Genomic DNA, 11,506 nt, shown 5'->3' on the forward strand with positions numbered 1-11,506 from the left:
CACTGCCGGGTGCCCCCCACGTGCCTTGTGAACAGAGGGTGGAGTAGCTGTTGTTGCCCCCTCTGGCGTCTCTGCCCCAAGATTCAAGGGCTGGGCAAGGAGTCCTCACCGGGGGGGATTCTCTGATGTCCGATGCCTGTCCCTCCCCCACCCCAGTGAGCCAGGCCCCCCGTGAAGCCCCTGCCCGACGGGTCCCACCCTCAGCGCTCTACCTGGAAGAGAAGTCAGACCAGCAAAAGAAGGAAGAGGTAGGCACAAGACGCAGTTGGCCAGTGTGGCACGCGCAGGGTCCTGGCTACAGCTGGGGACTGGCTTCCTGTTCTCTAGTCCAGCCCAAGCTGGGGCAGGAGCTGGTGTCATCCCTCGCTCGCTTGGGCAGCTTGATGGGGAGACCTCCCAGAGCCCTGCAGCTGACCCGTGGGGCGGGGGACTCAGGAAGCCAGGGAAGGGCAGAAAGAGGTCCCTATCCGGCCTGGCCCAACCCAAACAGAGCCAAGGTTTGAGACCCAAGTGCGTTTGGGACCCTGGCGCGCATTGGAGCGTCTGCGGCAGCGCGTGGATACAGCTGCCCTGGGAGTCAGTCCAGTGCTGTGTGTCCACCTGCCTCGGGCTCCCTGATCCCTGATGAGGTTTCTTTTTCTGTGAAAACATCCACTTTGTCAGATGAAATGGCTCTGATGAAAATGGCTCTTTTCACAATCTTGACGGGGTTCAAACTGTGAGGTCCTGTGTTCTGGGCTTAAGTCCTGTCCTATTGCCTTCCCAACTCTTTTCCTGTCTGGTCTCCTAGCTGCTGAATGCCATGGTGGCCAAGCTAGGGAACAGGGAGGACCCCCTCCCCCAGGACTCCTTTGAAGGTGTGGACGAGGACGAGTGGGTGAGTAGAGAAGAGGCCCTGGGATCACCTCCCTCCCTCCGTCACCTTGCAGCCGACGCCCCCCACCCTTCCCCAGACCTCTCACCCCCCACCCCCGTGGTTTATCTCCCCAGGACTAGCCTGCCCACCACCACCTCTAGCCTCACCGGCCGCTGCCACCTCCTAGAACCACCTGGCGTGGTGCCCCCTGCACGCCTCACATCTCACCCTCCAGCTGGGAGAGGCCTCTTGGCCCTGGCACACCTTATCCCAAAGCCCCGGCTTCCTTTGAGCCTTGGGGACTTCTCTGGCCTCTGGACCCCGCTGCAGCTCCCGTGGATTATCTGCACCTCTGCTTTCTGTGGGACTGGCTGCTTCTCCCCAGCTGCCTGCTAGCATGGGGAGCCAGGGGTGTGGGCGTGGGGTTGGGGGGGAGTGGGGGTCAGTAGCACGCCCCTGGGCTGGTCCCAGCTTGGGCTGGCTTTGCCCAGCACCTTCAGTTGTTACATGCTGTCCTCTCTCGCCTGCTGCCCACCTCTTGTCAGGAGCCTTGGGGGCTGGCCCCCTGCCAGGCCGTTTGGAGCAGCACCAGTCTCAGGGGCCTGGGACCAGTTGCCCTCCTCCTCAGGTCTGAAACCAGGAAAAGGGGCATTACAGAGCTGAGGGCCCAATTCAGGGGGCTGTGAACCCCTCAGGGGCTGGCCTGAGTATACCCTGGATGTTTTCAGCAATTAAACTTTTCGAAGCTGGCGACCTCTTGAGCTGCTGTGGTCTTTTGGCTGATGGAAGGGGAAGGGAACAGGAGGATGGGTGAGGGAATTTGGTTTTGGGTTCCCCCTTGTCCCAGGCTTCACTTTGCTCCTGAGTTCTTTTCAGCTGCTACGAGTTCGTTCATTCATCCAGCACATAGGCAGTGCCGTGGATGGTAGACACAGTAATGAACAAGAGAGACGAGGCTTCTCAAGGTACTTGTTCCAGTGTTCCTGTGCTGGGAAGCCAGACTGTGTGCAAGTAAGCAGACCATGAAGAAAGCTGTAAAGAAGACAAAACAGAGCCACCTGGCTGGTTCAGTTGGTAGAGCATGCAACTCTTGATCTCAGGGTAGTGAGTTAAACATGCCCCATGTTGGGCATAGAGATTACTTAATTAAGAAAAAAAAAGGGGGTGCCTAGGTGGCTCAGTGGGTTAAAGCCTCTCCCTTCAGCTCAGGTCATGATCTCAGGGTCCTGGGATCGAGCCCCGCATAGGGCTCTCTGCTCAGCAGGAAGCCTGCTTCCTCCTCTCTCTGTCTGCCTCTCTGTCTACTTGTGATTTCTGTCTGTCAAATAAATAAATAAAATCTTTAAAAAAAAAAAAGAAGAAAGGGACAAATGTGGAAAGGGAGCAGCCAAGATGTAGGGAGAGCAGGGTATTCAGAGTCTGAGGGGCAACCTTTAAGCTGAGAGCTGAGACCTGAAGGCCACAGAGCCACAAGAACAACATTTCAGAAAAAAGGGTGGTCACCACACTGAGGGAAGAAAGAATTTGGAGATTTGGAGGAAAGGGCAGTGGTCCAAAACATTGTCCAAGGCAGCCTGACTTAACCTTCATTAGGTGTTGAGTACCTTCCCTTTGCCAGCCACCTGTCCAAGAGTGGAGAAAAGAGAAAAGTCCTCTCCACCAGGAATCTACATTCTAGTGGGAAGGAACAGGTTATGAACAGTAAACATAAAATAAATGAATTATAATAATGTGGAAGAAGGTGATAAGAAGTTTGGGGGGAAAAAATAGAGGGGACTGAGAGCCAGACACAAAAAGTCACATACAGTATGATTCCGTTTCCATGAGCTGTTCAGAACAGACCCATCCAGGAGCACCTGGGTGGCTCAGTCAGGTAAGCATCAGCCTTCCACTCAGGTCATGATCCTGGGGTCCTGGGGTGGAGTCCCGCATCAGGCTCCCTGCTGGGCAGGGAGCCTGCTTCCCCTTCTCCCTCTGCCATTCCCCCTCACACACTTATGATCTCTGGCTCTCTGTCAAGTAAAATCTTAAAAAAAAAAAAAAAGAAAGAAAAAGAAAAGTAACAAATCCAAAGGACAGGACAAAGCTCAGTGGTCACCTGGAGCTGGAGGAAGCAAGGGCGGGCAGTGTTTTCGGGGGGAGCTTAATGAAAATGTTCTGGTGTTCACAACTCTGTGAGTACACTAAGAACTGAATTGTGCGCTCTAAAATAGTGAACTTTATCTCCAAGCCGTTACTAAAACACAACGCAGGGCGAGTTGCAGCGTTGGTGGGGGGCGGGGTGGGCCTCACTGAGGAGGTGACATTTGAGCAAGAACTTGAGGAGAGATCTCCTTTCCAGACAGAAGGAACCTAGAAGGAAACCCATTTTGAAGTTTTCTGTTTTCTTTATATATTTGTGAGACTTCGGCACCCTACTCACGTTCGTGGGGTGTTTTATGTTTATTGCATACCTTTTAGGACGAAATATTTTGCCAAAAGGGAAGAAATTGCCCCGCATTTGACAGATGTATTCATTCTGTCGCATCTAGCGCGGCGGGTAAACGGGAGGGCCACGGTGGGTCCTGGGACGGCCCATCGCCCGCCCCCGGTCATCTTCTGAGCGGGAGGCGGAGGCCGACTCCGCCTCGGACTCCGCCCACTGGCTACATCGACGCACGCCCCGCCCCCGGGGGCGGAACAGTGCGCATGCCTTAGTGCGGCGTCACGCATGCGCTCTCTCCCTTGACCTCTGACCCGCCGGCCGCCCTTGAGTTGGAGCTGTGGGGCTAGGAAGCCGGAGCCCGCGACTCCGAGGCGGATCCGCCACCATGGTGAGCCCCGGGTAGGACCCTGCTGGGCGGGAAGGGAGGCCGTTTCGGGGCTGGGGTCGGGGCGGCGATCTCCGGCCGGGCTGCGGGCGCGGCGCGCCGCCTACGTGCCCGGCGGGAAACGGGGTCCGGGGGCGTCGCACCGGGAGGACTGCGGCGAGCTCTGGCGGCCCCGGGTCCACAGAAGGCAGGGCGGGCCTGGCCGGCCTGAAAATGCCCAGCAGAGGCGGTCGCCATGTGCGCACAGCCCCCGCGCGGGGATCTGGCCCGGGAGTCCCTGCGCAGGCCCGCAGACAGTCGGTGGTATCGCCCTGTTACTGTCCCTGTTTGAAAGCTGACGAAACGGGCTCCGAGACTTTGCCAAGGAAGCAGGACACCCGGGGCTTGACCAGGCCCCGCGACACCGAAGGCTGAGCGTTTCTGCGGTACCATTGGCACCCGGAGCCGGTCCCGGAGACCTGGGCCGGACTGGCTGCGACAGGTCACCTGGGGATCCTTTAAAAATGCAGTGTCCTTAGTTCTGCCCACGGAGGTTCTAGAAGTCCCCCCAGGTGATTGAAGCAGTCGGTTTGGGGAGCCACTTCTTAACCAGTAATAAGGATTCCGTAAGAGCTTGCAGGTGCCAGGCCCTGAGCTGAGGCCTTATGTGGGTTCTCTCATTAATGCTTATGAAATTCCTATGGTCCTTGTCCCCTTTTCACTGAGAAGGACCCTGAATGCCAGGGAGTTTGATTCCTCCGGGGTCATTTCATCCAGCGGTGTCAGAGACGAGTGTTGACCTGGTCACTGCCGTGTTTTTGAGGACCTACAATGAAGCCTTGAACCGGGTCCCTGTCATGCATTCCTGCGTGTCCCTCTGCCAGATAAAATGTTGCTCTCGAGGAGTTTGTATCTTAAAGGAAGAGTTGGGCAAGTTTGTAAAATATGACAGCGTGGTAAGAGGAGAAGAGCGTGTTCTGAGACGGCTTCACTGGGTGGGGAGTGGTACCATCTTGAAGGATGTTGGGTTTTGACAGTATGAGAGTAGTAGGGAGGACATTCAAGGTTAATGGGTATAGTGTTGGGGGGGGGTGACAAAAATGTTCTGGAACTAGTGATACTCTGTACTTTTCAGTGCATTTACAGAGTCTGTGAATACACTAACATCGCTGAATATTTGAGAAGAGTGACGTGTGTGTGAATTGGGAGACATCGGGGTAAAAGTAGTAAGAGCTGATTTAAAAGTAGATGGTATGGCTGCAGGGCAGAGAGAGGTGAGGGGAGAGAAAACCAGAGAAGTTGTTTGTAGTTAGAGCTGAGAATGCCCGCCTAAGTGGTGGACTGAATTTGTAGGCAGTGGCTGTGGAGAGTTGTGTGGCAGAACCCTCCAGCAGAGGGAGCGGTAGGAACAGGAATTTGGAAACCCTGTCTGGGGGCATAGAGTTTTTGCCAATGGTGAGCTGGTTGTCATATTCATACAAATGCCAGTCGGGCTGCCCTGCCAGCCGTAGGTGGGGGCCCCAGGCATACCATGGTCCTGACTGCTCTCCTGCCAAGTTGTGATGCCAGAGGCTGTTTGCAGGGGCTCTGGGTGAACAAAGCCCCCCTCCTATCTCAGTGCATCCTTGAGAAGGGGGTTAGGTTCGGTGGCAGTCTCTGTCCACCGGCCCAAGAGCCTAGAACTGGGCTTTGAAGGGAACATTGCACATGGGTCTTTCAGAAAGCCAGGTTCCTTTCTTGATGCACTTAACATGAGATAAGCCACGTTCCCGAATGTTCCCCAGTGCTTGCCTGTGCTCTTCTGCTCTTGTCCTGAGTTGGATGCCGTGTCAGCTGGTTGTTCTTGTCCAGGGTCTTCAGGCCCAAGTGTCAGTCAGTGGACTATGGGATGTTTTGGGACTTTCTAGGAGAGACCTCTGCTGGTGGCAGTCTTCCTCACTCCTTGTCACTAGCAGAACTCTGAGCATGGCTGATCCACAGCTGGCGCTGGGTACTGAATGAGTGGATGATCTCTAGACAAGCAGGGTCTCATCCAGAAGCGAAGGTTAAGGTTGGGCTGCTTTGAACCTGCCACTGACTGCCTGGTTGGTTTTACGTGGATTGCCTCCTGAGGACCTTGCAGCCCTCCTGTGAGGAAGGTATTATTTTCCCCAATTTGCAGATGAGAAAACAGAGGTTCCGAGTGGTTGAGTAATTTGCCCAGGGCCACACAGCTAACAAGAAAACAAGCCAGGAGTCCAGGTTATAGCTCCAAAGCAGCCTTCTCCCTCCTCTGCCACACTGCTTCTCACTGCCCTTGGCACATAGCCTGGTTTTCTGCAGGCTTCTCCCCTGAGGAATCAGCGGGTATGTCAGATGAGTTGCCTCGTTGGGAAAAGCTGTTACTCCATAGTGTCTGACCTTTGTTAAGTTTTGTGAAACAAAGTGTAATAAATGAAAAGCAACGTTTATTGAGCACCTACTATATCATCAGGTTCTGTGCCAGACACTTTACAAGCATTATCTAATCTAATCGAATCTCTGACAGCCCTATTGTTGGGCACATTTCACAGGGGAGGAAACAGGCTGAGGGAACCCAAGAGTTTGTGTTGGACACACAGCTGGAATTTGCACTCAGGTGATCCCAGAGGTTGCCCGTATGACCACATGCCACACTTCCTCCCCTGGAGAGGCCTCAGCGGGCCAGCCAGGCAGCCCGCTTAGCCAGCCGGGATGGCCTCTGAAACCACAGGCCCTCTGAGCCCACTGTGCAGCCGTGGCGCTCCGGCAGTGGGAGTGACAGGGCCGCAGTGGTCTGAAGCCTGCAGTTGTGGCTGGGGAGCTGCCCCTCTACCTTCTCAACGTTCATTACTGAGCAGCAGCCACTGCTCTAGGCGGAGAAGTCAGTGGGCAGCACTGGCCAGAGCCTTGGGGCTGCCCTTAGGTGTGTGGCAGCAGATGAACGGATGGTCTGAGGCCTAAAGGGTGTGCAGGCCGAGGGAACCCTCTGAAGTCACCCATGGGCCTGTCACCCTCTCCATGCCCCAGACAGGACCAGCAGTCCATCCAGGAACCTCCTCTCCCACTTGGGAGGGGCTTTGGGCATGGAGGGAGACGTTAGGCAACTTCCCAACCTGCAGTGTGCCCCGTGTTTGTCTTGCCACCCACAGTACAGCTGGCTGCGACCCTACCCCCTCCCTTTGATCACTAAAGAATCCTCACTGAGCTTTGCTTTCTGGTGCGAAATACAGGGCTTAGGAAATTTCTACTTAGTTGTGAAATCCAAACCCACTTCCATTTATTAATTACTGCTAATGTCCCAGAACCAACAACCCACTCCGCCCATAAGGGCAGGTTCATTGGAAGCCAAACCAGGCCAGTTCAGGAGTCTGGATTCCACTGGAATCTGACGAGCCCCTCTTTGGCCTCCGGGTTGGGTTCTTGGTCCTGGTCAGGTTGCTCAGTTGCCCTCCCTGCAGGATCCTGTGTGGGGCGGGCAGCCTGGAGATGGCACGGCAAACAGCGGCAGTTTGGGGTTTCCTAACCTTCCCCTTGAAGACTAGCCATGTCCTTAGGCTGATCATTAAACCTCTCTGTGCCTTGGTGTCTTGAATTTTGGGGTTGAATAGCACAACAAGTAGAATACGGTGACTGGCACCCAGGCTCGGTTGATACCTGTTGAGTCACATCTGATGACAGACGAGTGCAAAGAAGAGAAAGGGAAGCCACGGGAGGGTGCCCACTGCAGTGAGTGCTCTCTGGGTCCTCCGCGCACCCTGCTTTGTGCCATTGCACACACAGGGCCATTTCCACCTGTGCTGTTTGTATGTAATCTCTGTTCTCAGTCGGTCTGTACAGTTTCCTATCTCAGCCACCTTTTTAGCCCTAACCTCTAATGACCCTATGCTCTGGGCTGCTCCCAGGACAACCGTTACGCTTTCTCCTGTTGGGCTCCCTCTGATCCCACTGCCTAGAAAGCCCCAGTACTCCCATTGTGATTCCATCTGCCCTCAAAATCCAGCCCAGGAGAAATATCTTTTCCCTGAGTTTCCATCTCATCTTGAGGCTTTCTTCCATTGCCTTTCTGTCCTCCTGGGCGTGGTTCATGAGACTCTGTGCCGGGTTAGAAAACCGTGCCGTGCCAGTGTAGATGCTTCCCCACTGGGCAGGTCAGTGTGCAGGAGCTCTGAGGTCACGGTGGGCTTCCGTGGATCCTTGTAGGCCGGGTGCTGAGCAGAGCTTAGCGGACTCTGCACGGCCTTGAACCAGCGGAGGAGCTGGTGGCCAGTCCTGTTCTCCCTCAGCCGCTGGCCCTCGGTATCTGTGACTCAGTGCGGTAGCCGCGCGGGGCCGCCGCCCCCCCCCACGCCCTGCCCAGTGGGCTTTTTGCCGCTTGGAGGTGGAGAGTCTTGTTCACTTTGTTGTGTTGACTGGAAGGGTGGTGACTAGTCTTGGGAACCGAGGTGGCTCTAGGCTCCCTGAGTTTCCCGGCTGGTTGAGGCTGGTTGAACGGAGGTGGGAGCTGCCAGTCTCAGGAGCTCAGAAGGGATGTGCAGGCGAGTTAATGGTCTGGGCGCAGCCTCTGGGCCCTGCAGCCCCATCACCTCAGCTCCTCCCCTCCTGTGGGAAGGCCAGTGGGGAGGGGGGGGTTCCTGTCTGTCCCTGGGGACTCCCTCGGGTTCACCCCCAGCTGTCTGTCCGGTGAGCACCTGAACCACCCAGCGCAGAGGCTCTTTTTCAGGGTATTTGAAACACGTCGCCTATGGCTGCTGCTCTGTGCTTCATCACCTCCGAGACCTTGTCACTCCGCAGCCTTTTCCAGGGTCCCATCTCTAGAATGCAGCCTGCTAACCAGGTACCTGCTTTGTCCACAGGCCAAGTACCTGGCCCAGATCATTGTGATGGGGGCACAGGTGGTGGGCAGGGCTTTCGCACGAGCGCTGCGGCAGGAGTTTGCAGGTAAGGCTCGGGGGGCAGCTGGCAGCTCCTGCCCAGGTCACATTTTCCCATCTGTGGCCGCTCACCATGGGCCCACAGTGAATGCAGGGACCCTTGGCAGCCTGGGGCATTTCCCGGGGTGGGGGACATCATTGGACTTTGGGATATTCTCATGAAAGGGAAACTTGGGGGGCGGATGGATGGTTCAGTGTGTTAAAGCCTCTGCCTTCGGCTCGGGTCGTGATCTCAGGGTCCTGGGATCGAGCCCCGCATCGGGCTCTCTGCTCCACGGGGAGCCTGCTTCCTCCTCTCCCTCTGCCTGCCTCTCTGCCTACTTGTGATCTCTGTCTGTCAAATTAATAAAAATAAATAAAATCTTTAAAAGAAAGGGAAACTTGGTTGACATGAACATGGAGGCAGGAGGTGGCAAGCTGGCCCACCCGGCCACCTGTTTTTGTAAGCAGTTTTACTGGAGCGCAGCCCTACGCTCTGGTGGCTTACAAGGCAAAGTCACGTAATTGCAACACAGACTCCCAATTGCTCTGCAAAGCCTAAAACGTTCATTCTTTGACCCTTTAAGAAAAAGTTTGGTGGCTCCTGATTCTCGGGTCACTGAAACTGAAAAGTTCACCTGAGCCACTTGCTTTGCAGTCTAGGTGACTGGTGGGCGGCCAGGTCTCACCTGAGCTGTTATTACTTCTTCCTACCTACAGCTTCGTCCTGCTTCCCATTGTAGCCTAAAACTCCCCAACTTGCTGTCACGTGGGATGAGGGGTTAGGGGAGAGGACAGGGACAGGGCCATCTCATGGTCTTGGTTGGCACCAGGTACCAGGGTTGGGGACCAGAACCTGCCCCTGTCCTCCAGTGGGCTCAGTCTGTCTTCACTTCATAGACTCCGCACCCAACCCTCCCAAAAAATCCACTCCTGGAGAGGGGACGTAGCCCATCCCTGCACGTGTCTTCTCCCGTGCCAACTGGCAGGCTGCGCTGCCTACGTGGAAGGCCCAAGGGAACCTTTGGGCCTCTGAGGGCTGAGCGCTCACCAGTGTGTCCACACAGCCAGCCGGGCGGCAGCTGATGCGCGAGGACGTGCTGGACACCAGTCTGCAGCTGCCTCTAACCTGTCCGGCCTCAGCCTCCAGGAGGCCCAGCAGATTCTCAATGTCTCCAAGCTGAGCCCTGAGGAGATCCAGAAGGTGAGACTACCAGGCCGGCTCGGAGACGGGTGTTGCCTGGGCAGACCAGAATGGTGGGCTGAGGGGTCGGGCCACCAGGATCAGGAGGAGCGTGGCCCGGTGGAAAGAGGCCGGTGTGGAGGCTGTGGCTGCAGCCAGCTTGGACTCCCAAGTTGTGGGACCTGCTTGTCAGTCCATTTTTAGGCCCGAAGCAGGGTCCTGTGCCACTGGACTCCTTCCCCCCGTGGGCACCCGTCCACTTCTCTGTCCCCAGCAGTGACTGTGGCTTCCGGGGTTGCCGAGGGGCCCACGTGGGGCGTCGGGGTTGAACCCTCTGGCTTTCCTTCTTTGTCATTTCCTAGCTTCCCCTGCCTCTGTAACCCAGAGACTGCACACCCTCTCACCGTCTCCCCTCCTCTGCAGAACTACGAACACCTATTCAAGGTGAACGATAAGTCCGTGGGTGGCTCCTTCTACCTGCAGTCCAAGGTGAGTGCTCTTCGGTGCTGGGAGGAGGGCATGCAAGGGGGCCTCTTCTCACTGGGGCCCCTCATTGCTAGGCAGTTCAGAACTTGGCAGGCAGGAAGTTGTGCCGGGCCCTTCCTTGGTGCCCCGGCCTCAGGGATACCCCCTAAACTGCCATTCCCTCCAGCTGCCTCAGCTCCCTGGGGCCTAGCTGCTTGGGTTGAATTGCCTGGGCCCTGTGTCACCTGGACAGTGGCCCTCCCAGCAGCCATGGCTTTGAGGGAACAGGACCACTAGCTGATGACAGCAGGGTGTGCCTGGGCCCTGTCCCCCCGGGGGTGCTGGGCACTGATAAAGGAAACACTTGTGTTCCCCAAGCTGTTAGCTTAGACATGCCCGCTGCTGTGCAGGGCCTGGGAAGGGCAGAGGCCCATCCCACTCACTGTCCTGCCTGGTTCTCATTCCCTCCCCAGGTGGTCCGAGCCTGGGAGCGCCTGCAGGAGGAGCTCAGGATCCAGGCCCAGGAGAACAGAGAGAAGGAACAGATGCCCAAAACGTGACCGCTCAGCTCGTCCCACCGTACCCTGCCCACCTCCTTTAATTTATAGTTTGGTAATAAATGTCCTTTCTGCATTTCTCAATGCACACATCCAGATTCCAGCCAGTCCTGCCCTCCCGGTGCCAGGCCCCTCCTGCAGCATCAGCGTCCTCAGGTCTCCCTCACCCTTCCCATGAGGTACAGAGCCCTGCACCCCCGGCTCCGCCACAGGCCGCCTCTCCCTGAGCAGGGTTTCACTCTAGCATCTCTGGAATCTGGGTGGAATGTTCCAGTGCTACCAGGAAAGAGAAGCCTTCACCAGACTCCCATTGGACCAAGGCCAGGGAGTTATGTCTCCCCCAGAACTGAAGGCGCTCACCAGAGTCACAGCAGGTAGTGGCAGGGTGAGGACCTGAACCCATGATACTTATCCAGAATCTTCCCTCTCTGCTCCCTCAGCACTTGCCCCCTCCCAGCTCCCAGCAGCAGACCTGGCAGTAGCGGCAGCCACGGGGTTGGAAGGAAGCCCTGGAATAGGTTCTCTGGGTGCCGCCTGCTGGGGGTGGGAGACCCAGGCCAGGCCCAAGACGGTTGGTCGGAGTTCTCGAGCAGGGAGGCTCCGCCTGTGGCACAGCCGAGACAGAAACCATCTTTGCAACTCACTTTTATTGTTTCTTTATAAACTTCCTCTCACATGGAGGAATATATTGTTATAGTCATTAGCTTATCTCTTTTTTTTCAACTCTATGCTAACAGCAATGGAGC

The 11,506-nt window shown here is 56.3% G+C and overlaps 2 protein-coding genes across 3 annotated transcripts in view; both read left to right on the forward strand.

Moving 5' to 3' along the window:
- The window catches only part of CORO7 (coronin 7), a 54,966-nt gene extending 53,364 nt beyond the window's left edge, over positions 1 to 1,602 (forward strand). Inside the window, exons 26-28 of one of the 2 annotated variants that reach the window (XM_045993860.1) lie at positions 157 to 248; positions 791 to 877; positions 1,402 to 1,602. In XM_045993860.1, coding sequence (XP_045849816.1) covers positions 157 to 248; positions 791 to 877; positions 1,402 to 1,542 — 320 coding nt within the window. In that variant the 3' untranslated portion in view covers positions 1,543 to 1,602. Of the gene's footprint in view, positions 1 to 156; positions 249 to 790; positions 878 to 990 lie in introns of both variants that reach the window. The other variant, XM_045993861.1, reaches the window with a different exon arrangement.
- Positions 1,603 to 3,556: 1,954 nt separating this feature from the next.
- Positions 3,557 to 10,852, forward strand: PAM16 (presequence translocase associated motor 16). The gene is made up of 5 exons (XM_045993867.1): positions 3,557 to 3,669; positions 8,499 to 8,583; positions 9,623 to 9,759; positions 10,162 to 10,227; positions 10,677 to 10,852. The coding sequence occupies exons 1-5, from the start codon at positions 3,667 to 3,669 to the stop codon at positions 10,761 to 10,763; spliced, it is 378 nt and encodes a 125-aa protein (XP_045849823.1). The 5' UTR covers positions 3,557 to 3,666; the 3' UTR covers positions 10,764 to 10,852.
- Positions 10,853 to 11,506: the final 654 nt, after the last annotated feature.

The sequence above is a fragment of the Meles meles genome, chromosome 21 (genome assembly GCF_922984935.1).
Source record: "Meles meles chromosome 21, mMelMel3.1 paternal haplotype, whole genome shotgun sequence".
NCBI classification, from domain to species: domain Eukaryota; kingdom Metazoa; phylum Chordata; class Mammalia; order Carnivora; family Mustelidae; genus Meles; species Meles meles.

What these genes read in the sequence shown, in the direction of transcription:
- PAM16 (XM_045993867.1), top strand. An exon ending in GCCCTGAGGAGATCCAGAAG is followed by an intron (nt 9,760 to 10,161) that starts GTGAGACTACCA and finishes CCTCCTCTGCAG; the next exon opens with AACTACGAACACCTATTCAA. An exon ending in CCTTCTACCTGCAGTCCAAG is followed by an intron (nt 10,228 to 10,676) that starts GTGAGTGCTCTT and finishes TTCCCTCCCCAG; the next exon opens with GTGGTCCGAGCCTGGGAGCG.